The sequence below is a fragment of the Asterias rubens genome, chromosome 9 (genome assembly GCF_902459465.1).
Source record: "Asterias rubens chromosome 9, eAstRub1.3, whole genome shotgun sequence".
NCBI classification, from domain to species: domain Eukaryota; kingdom Metazoa; phylum Echinodermata; class Asteroidea; order Forcipulatida; family Asteriidae; genus Asterias; species Asterias rubens.
The window spans coordinates 7,592,399-7,601,207 of record NC_047070.1 but is presented as its reverse complement, the minus strand read 5'-3'; the positions used below and the strand labels follow the sequence as shown (position 1 = coordinate 7,601,207).

The 8,809-nt window shown below is 38.6% G+C and overlaps 1 protein-coding gene across 1 annotated transcript in view; it reads left to right on the top strand.

The window, feature by feature from the left end:
* Positions 1-2,117: 2,117 nt before the first annotated feature.
* LOC117295077 overlaps positions 2,118-8,809 on the top strand; it is a gene marked incomplete at its 3' end in the record, with an annotated part of 49,834 nt that continues 43,142 nt past the window's right edge. Inside the window, 1 exon segment of the mRNA XM_033777647.1 lies at positions 2,118-2,391. Coding sequence (XP_033633538.1) covers positions 2,353-2,391 — 39 coding nt within the window.

The following is an 8,809-nucleotide window of genomic DNA, read 5'->3' as shown; positions in this document are numbered from 1 at the left end:
CAAACGATATACACAAGGTACTTAATCAAAATGTCCATAGATTCACACCAAACCTACAGGGCCCGAAGACAATGACAGTCAAAAGCCTCCCCGAAATACAACTTACCGAGAAACTGCAGCCCCTGAAATGAGTAAAAACAAGTCACAAAACATATTTCGTCTCAGTGAGATGAACATTATTTTAGCACGCAAAGACCCATCTTAGCTATGAATGATTTCCTCTTAAAAATACGTGTAATAAATGCAGATTTTGTACACAACAATCAATGATTAAAAAACACTGAGAATAAACCCTAGTTACAAAAACTGGAATTGCTACAGAGAATACAAAAATATATGTACATGTACTTGTACTTAGTGGTTTAAAAAAGTACGCTTAAAAAGATTTGTCTTAAGGCCAGCCTTGAAGGTATCAACATTACTGGCTTCCCTAAGTTGCTTAGGAAACTGGTTCCACAGTTACAGGGCCAATTACAGAGAACATCCTATCACCTGCAGAAACCAGCTTCGCTCTGGGGCGGATCAACAGAGTAACATCACTAGCAGAACGAGTAGATCTAACGACAGGCATAGTAGCAACAAGATCGTACAAAGGGCAAAGACCATTTAAGCATTTAAAAATTAACAAACACACCTTAAAAATAATCCGATACCTGACAGGAAGCCAATGTAACTGGACTGGTTCGAAGGCAACGGAAACGTTTGGTTATTACTCAAGATAAATGTTAACATAAAACCTCACTTGGTACTGAGCAATGGGGAGCTGTTGATAGTATAAAACATTGTGAAAAAAGTTTCCGAGAGAGAAGTAATTTCTCAGCAAAATATTTGAATCTGAGAACGACCTGAAGCCTCTTCAGCATCTGAAAGCATACACATTTTTTCTGTAAAACAAGGGTGTTTTTTATTTCAGCATTTTCTTGTAGATTCGATGACCAATTGGGTCCAAATGTTCACAGAGTTGTTGTTTCACGCATAATGTGGGGCAACACCAATACTGGTCTTTGACAATTACCCAAGGTGTCCAGTGCATTTAAAGACAGAAGACACTATCGGTAATTGTCAAAATCCAGTCTACTCACTTGGTGGATCTCAACACATGCATAAAATAACAAACCTGAGCTCGATTGGTCGTCGGAGTTGCGAGATAACTATGAAAGGAAAAACAGCCTTGTCACACGAAGTTGTGTGCTTTCTGATTTCGAGACCTCAAATTCTTAACTTGAGGTCTCGAAATCAAATTCGTGGTATATTACTTCTTTCTCGAAAACTACGTCACTTCAGAGGGAGCCGTTTCTCACAATGTTTTATACTACCAACCTCTCCCCATTACTCGTTACCAAGTGATATATTATGCTAATAATTATTTTTAGTAATTACCAATAGTATCCACTGCCTTTGAATAGTATGTACAAATGAACTTTGAAGTGTATACATCTTATACAACATTAAAATTGTGTGTAATTACGTGAATGTCATCTGGAGGTTGCTCTCTGTGCCGACATTTCGTGCATGCTAATTTTTCGGCATTTATTTATCGGCATGTATTGCTTGGTACTCAAAAATCTGTTCTCCAATACATTTTTAACTAAGTATTTACAAAATGACCTGATGCTGAGTCAATAATTTGTAAAATAAAAGCGCAGAAAAGGGGCTTGATACATAAAAGGGCAGATAATGAACATGCAATGCAGTGACAGAATGTATTAACCTCATCTACTTAGCTGTTACACTTTTCTATCCTATTACCAATAGGTAATTTATAACGACCGAATTCTATAATATTTGTTTGCAACCTAAAAAAAAACAACACCCTGAAGTGATCTGGGGACAAATTAAGCTTGTATCCACCACCGAAGCTCAAAAAGGGCAGGTTTTTTTCCCCATGCCATCCGCATTTCTATACCAACCACTGGTTGCAATAAAACCTGCGCCACAACCAAGCGGACGTTCCCTATTGGTCAGCCGCCTTTCGAGGCTAATTAAACTTCAGCCAATCAGAAACGTCCACCTTAGGGGTTTAGTGCCGCAACAAGTGGTGACGTAGTATCTGCTTGCTGCCTCACACCGCACCCCGCTGATGCAAAATTCTTTCAGCTCTCGCCTGCGATGTTTTCTCCCCCAGCCATATCTGCCGCGCGGTAAATATGCGAAGGACGGACAATTGGTCGTTTATGAGCGAAGTAAATACATAAAGAACATTTCCAGATTTTTCAAACTGCCAACAATTATATCTCAAAGCTCACGATAGACACAGAAGCTAACAGCAGGGGACTGTGGTTTTTTTCGAGAGCTTGATTTTAAGAAGTGGAATCCGTTTGAACTAAGGAGTCAAAACTTGTTCTTGCGATAATGGCGGGAGAGTGTGGTCGCTCGTACTTGTTACTGCTGGTAAGTTTCTGAATTCAAATTTTCCTTTTTTTTCTTTTTAAACAGATTTCTTTGCAAATTGAGAAACGAACGGGGGCAACATAATCTTTTGCAGGTTTTTGTGGTTACTCTCTTTATTTTAGTTTCATACACTCTATTCGACGATTTTTGTTTTGCAAAATATCAGCCCCCCAAAAGATGGACAGACGCAAAGTTCCAGTTGAAAATTTACATGACGTCAAAATACGACAGAATTGGAGCGCAGTTCTTTTATCAACACTATGTATGTAATTTGGGGCAACCATTGTGCGTCATTTATATACACTTCCCCAACGTTTTTGTAATATCTAAGAAAGATCGATAAAAAAAAACTCTGTCAATTTTGTAAAATTACAATTTCAAACTGGTAAGTGCTGAAACAGTAACTGTTTTCCATTGTGTGCTGTGACAGTGGTAGTGACTTCGTCAATTATGGTTCTACGATCGCAAACGATCAAACTCGAAATGCGTGAGGCCGGGAAGCCTTTGTGCTCGACGAAATACAATGCCTACAAATATGCGTTAAAATGTTGAATAATTTTCACCTTAATTATATTATTTACGTCTAGACTATTCACGCAGATCGTCAATGAAATTATGACTCTCACACACGGCCCATCGTGTGTCAGGCATCGTGCGTATAGACTTGTTGATTTACCACTGAATGCCAATCAGGCGAGAGAGTAATAGTTTGAACAATGTAATTATATAACCATTGTGTGTTGATTATTCGCACTAAAAACAAAAAACACTGGTCCTAGGTCGGCAATCAGCGAGAGACAGGAACTTCATATCACAGACATAATTGTTTTATAATTTTAAAGGCACTGGACACTATTGGTAATTGCTCAAAATAATTTTAGTCATACATTTTTGTCTAACATGTTTCTTCTTCGCCAAACTCACCGTCCAGGACTCCGTTTTTCTTCCGATAAAACTCAGCTTATGAATCTAGATTAACTCATGGCAAACACGCCTTCTTACACTCTGCTGCTGAACTTTGGAACAATCTCCCAATTAATATCAAAAGAAGAAAGAAAATACAACTTATCTCTTTCGTAAATAATAGATTAATGATTTGTTTCTTGCAAGTTTTATTTATGTATTTTGCATCTGAAAGCACACAAAGTAATGCAACAGGGGTGTTTTTTCATTCATTATTCTCTTGCAAATTCGATGATCAATTGAACCTAAATTTGGACAGGTGTGTTATTTTATGCATGTTGGGATACACCAGGTGAGAATACATGTCTTTGATAATAACAAAACGGGTCAAGTACCTTTAAGAGGCGCTCTGTAAACAAGTAATCATTTCTGACGGTTAATTTCTTAAATGGTATAAGGTCGGTCGGGTTTTAGTTTGGGTAAAAATTACGTCGTGGTTGCTTAAAGACACTGGACACTATTGGTTATTGTCAAAGACTAGTCTTCTCACTTGGTGTATCTCAACATATACATAAACTAACAAACCTGTGAAAATTTGAGCTCAATCGGTCGTCTAAGATGCGAGATAATAATGAAAAGAAAAAAAAACACTTGTCACACGAAGTTGTGTGCTTTCAGATGTAAGTTGATTTCGAGACCTCATCTAATTCTGAGGTCTCGACATCAAAATTCGTGAAAAATTACTAATTCTCGAAAACTACGTCACTTCGGAGGGAGCCGTTTCTCACAATGTTTTATACTACCAACCCCTCCCCATTACTCGTTACCAAGAAAGGTTTTATGCTAATAATTATTTTGAGTAATTACCAATAGTCTCCACTGCCTTTAAAAGTATAATGTCGGACGGGTTTTAGGTTGGGTAAAAATTATGTTGTGGTTGCTTAATGTGTCGTGGGTAAAAAGGCGAGTGGGGACCGATGACCAATTGTCTCGTCATTTCAGTTTGTGTAGTTAGGCTAATTTGGGATATCGACCCGCGGTCATAACAATCACTTTAGTATTGCATTATTTATAATTGTATGTGACAAGGATGTATTTGGAATGATTGAAGACTGTTATTTTAAGTCTGTATTTTTTAGACTGGGAGATTTTGAGTTTTCATACACCGCAATAACTGGCGTGTTACAACTGACATCATGGGTGTAGTCACATTTATATATACCATAAACAGAATCACACAGAATTATACCATATGTTTGTATGTCGGGTGTGAACATAACACTAATTTCTGCCAACACATCTACACTAGTTGGAACTGGCCAACTACACTTGTTCGAGCTGGCCAACTTGTGTAAGTGCCTTTTAAGGATGAATAAAGTTTTTAAAACTGAAATTGAAAGGAAATGATGTAATTCTAACACCTAATGATTATAGGTATAATGTGACAACACACTCGTATGTTTGAATGTATTTGTTTACACGAGGTACAATCATGATATGAAGAAGTCGAAAAGGTAAATGTAATGAAATATCATGAGATTTGTAGTGACACTATTTATATCAAACTCTTTATGGTGGTCTTTGGATATGATTGCTATTTGAATGATGCTAGGTGCTGACACAATTATGATGACGTCACGTCACGACCTCTATGCAATATCACGGCCTATCACGTGTCATTGCGCATTCTGAACGAGGTCAAGACATGACCCCTTCTGAACGAGGTCAAGACATGACCCCTTCACAATAGGGTCACGGCATGATCACTGTCAGCAAAGCTTACGACATGACCTCTTTGCATCGAGGTCACAACTTGACCTTGACCTCTTTTACGATGACAGAGTCTGAGGTCATTTCACAGCGACGCCGCTTTACATCCGCCCATAGTCTTAATCAAATATTAAACCGAACCCATTGAGAACGCAAATGCTAGCGCCAGCGTCTGATGTTGTCAGCAGCGGAGTGTAGGTTCGATACCCGGTCTTGAAATGAAACTTGCGCCCTTAAATAGTTGGGGAGGTAGTGCATTCTGCTCTATATAAGTAGGCTGCAGATACCCCTGCATACATCCTTACGGACTATGAAGGGTTATAATTGTTTCAGCCACGAGTAGGTGGCAAAGTGCCCCTGTTGGCAGTTGATTTGGGTCGATCAAATGTCGCCCTCGCCTTGACATGAAGTGACCGTCCGGCCTTGTGATGTTGTAGGCGATCTCTCATACAAAATTTTTGATGCTATGTCAGATTTGTGGCCGATTTGACCCCAAAACTTTGATCTAAAATTCAATAGGTATTTTGATGGGGAATGAGGAAGTTACAAGCTTTCATTTGAGCGATTGCTCGAAAAAGTCCGCCAATTATTAGTATAGCAGTGAAATAAAGTGCTCAAAATTTGTTTTTGTCGGGATCCCGACAATATACCACGTGACCAATTCTTATGTGTTTTATAAGAAACGTTATAAAACAAAAATTCACGGTTCCTGACCATTAAAAGTAAAAGTTCAACTATTTTTCTTTAGAGCGGGTGATACTCTTTGAAATACCATCCACTCAAAAAAATCAATTTTTTAATGTTTGGGGCCAGAAATCTGACACATCTTTCAATGATTTTTAGTTGTCCGAACCAGCTCTCTTCTCAGAACTGACACGACTCAAAAACAGAGACATATCATTGTTCACACAGTGTTGCCACAAGCTTATATTATTTCTAATAAATTATTTCCTTTTGGATATAGATATTTGGACTGGTAAAAAAATTCAGTCTGTGGCCCTTGGGGCTATTTGTCTGCTCAGAAATTTATTGTTATTAACGGTAATTGCATATTTGTAATGATCAAAAATATGTCGTTGAATGAAAAATGCAAATCAACATTTCAATGTTATACTTAGAAAACTTAAAATTTTTCTTTTTGCGAAACAAACGCTTTATTAAAGACCACAACAAACCCCATTGCCAAGAGCTCCAAAAGATGAAAAACACTAATTTGATCAAACCCATACAAATCGCACAAGTGACCTTACAGTTTTGAGAAATCAAGTTACGCAAAACAAAACAAAAAAACAAATTTGAGCGGATATTATGGGTGCGTTCGATTAGCTTCCCCGGGTCGACCCCGGTGTGTGGCGTTTTCTTTTTCCAGGACGAACGTGTCCAAATAATTACCCACGTTCGTCCTGGGGAAAAAAAACCGCCACACACCGGGGTCGACCCAGGGAAGCTAAACGAACGCACCCTGTATGTGACCGTTTTCGCAAAAGCAACTTGTTCTGAAACTGCTCAGTTGAATATCAGTATATTTCGATGGAGTGAACACTCGGGGTTGTATTTAATTAAGCTTCCCAAGAAAACTAATTAGAGAGCACAATGCGAACAGACAGAGTCAACACGTTTAATTTTCAATTTGTAGATAGTTATTGATTTTGTTGATTTGTTAAGTCGTTTGCGTCCATTGATTGAAGCTCGTTAAATGATTCCCGGAGAGCAAGGATACGTTTAGTACAATTTCTCAGATTTTTAAAAGAATAAAACCAATTTCGTTTTGTTTTTCGTAAACACCTGTATTACCGTATTTGCTTCACCTTAAAGGCACTGGATACGTTTGGTAACTGTCAAAGACGTGGGCCCAATTTCATAGAGCTACTAAGCGCAACAATTTGCTAAGCATGAAATGTTTGCCTTCATAAAAACAGGTTTCCCAACCAAATTTCCATGTGGTTTTCAGGATAAACCAACAACAGCTGAATACAAGTAACAGGCACTATTCATCAAATGGAAATTTGGTTGGTAATCCTGTTTTTATCAAGGAAGAAGTTTCATGCTAAGCAAATTTTAGTGCTTAGCAGCTCTATGAAATTGGGCCCAGTATTATAACTTGGTGTATCCCAACATAGTGCATCAAATAACAAACCAGTGACAATTTGGATTCAATTGGTCATCGGAGTTGCACAAGAATAATGAACGGGAAAAAAAACCCACCCTTGTCTTTTATTGAGTGAGAAATTACCTCTTTCTCTAAAACTTTGTTACTTCAGAGAGAGCCGTTTCTCACAATGTTTTATATTATAACACCCCTTGCAAGTATTCTGCCTGCTCATTGGTTTAGAGCGCGTCACATGACATGTCTTAGTTTTGCTAGACGACGGCCGTGTGATAGTGCGTCGGTTTGCCATGCGCTAGTCCGAAGACTATAGCACACGGTGTGCAGTACCCAGACCTCCGTTGCGTGTACGAGAATGATAAATTAATAGTCTGTAACCATTTCGGATTGCACGACACTACTACATGCAGCACAGTAAAAGTGTTTGCAATCTGTATTCGCGTCGTCCGTGGATTGTAACATTCAGGTCTGTAACTTAATAATAATAGTACAGTATTTAGAAATGTTTGGGGTGTTATAAAACAAATATTGACTGCTTTTACTCGTGCAATGGTTAAAAACTATGACTCCCTCGGTGATCCCCGTAGCGTTCTATTTTCCCCTTGGCTTCGCCTCGGGAAAATAGAACGCTCCCGGGGATCACCTCGGGAGTCATAGTTTTAACCATAGCACTCGAAGCAGTCAATATTTGTATACTATCACCAGCTCTACGTTGCTCGTTACCAAGTAAGGTTTTATGCTAATAATTATTTTGAGTAGGCCTAATTACCAATAGTGTCCAGTGCCTTAAAATAAAACACGGCATGAGAATAAAACTGGTAGACTTGATTATGAATGAAGTTGTTTTTAAAATGCACTAAACCTTATCAATTAGAGACATGTTGGAAAATATTTTCTTTTAAGAATTAGTATTCACTCTGACCAATCCAGGGTCTGTATTGACCTGGAGTCCAGGTCGCGTTCTATGAGACCAGGGGTCGAATTCACGAAGAGTTAATAGGACTAGTCCTAACTTAGGACTAGTCCTAACTTTGGACTAGTCCTAAAAGATATTAACACTAACTCGTCCTAACTTGAGATAAGACTAGTCTTAACTCTTTGTGAAATCCACCCTGACCCATTATTTCTGGGTCAGGGCTGACTCAGTTTTAACATTGGATTTTGACATTGAATTTTGAACCTTCGACGATTTGGCCGAATTTCTGGGTCATTTTAACACAGGTTCCGGGTTTAAATCTGACCAATAAATGGTCAGGCACCTCATGACCAAGACTCCGGGTCAATACTGCAGCTGGTATCATGCTCATTGTTGTGGTTCAGAAACTGTTTAGCAGTAGTTTCTGCTTAAGCGGCTCTATGAAAGAGGGGACCCTGCTTTTGCAGAACAATAATACTGCCTAACAACTTTCTGCTTACCAAACACAGAAATGTTAACTACAGTGTCCTAGGTATCCTGGGCCCAATTTCATAGAGCTGCTAAGCACACAAATTGGCTTAGCATGTAAATTTCTTCCTTGGTAAAAACGGGATTACCAACCAAATGTCCACGTGATTTTTAGAATAGGCAAACAACAGCTGAGAACCAGCAACAAGCAATATGCACTAAATGGACATTTGGATGGTAACCCTGTTTTTATC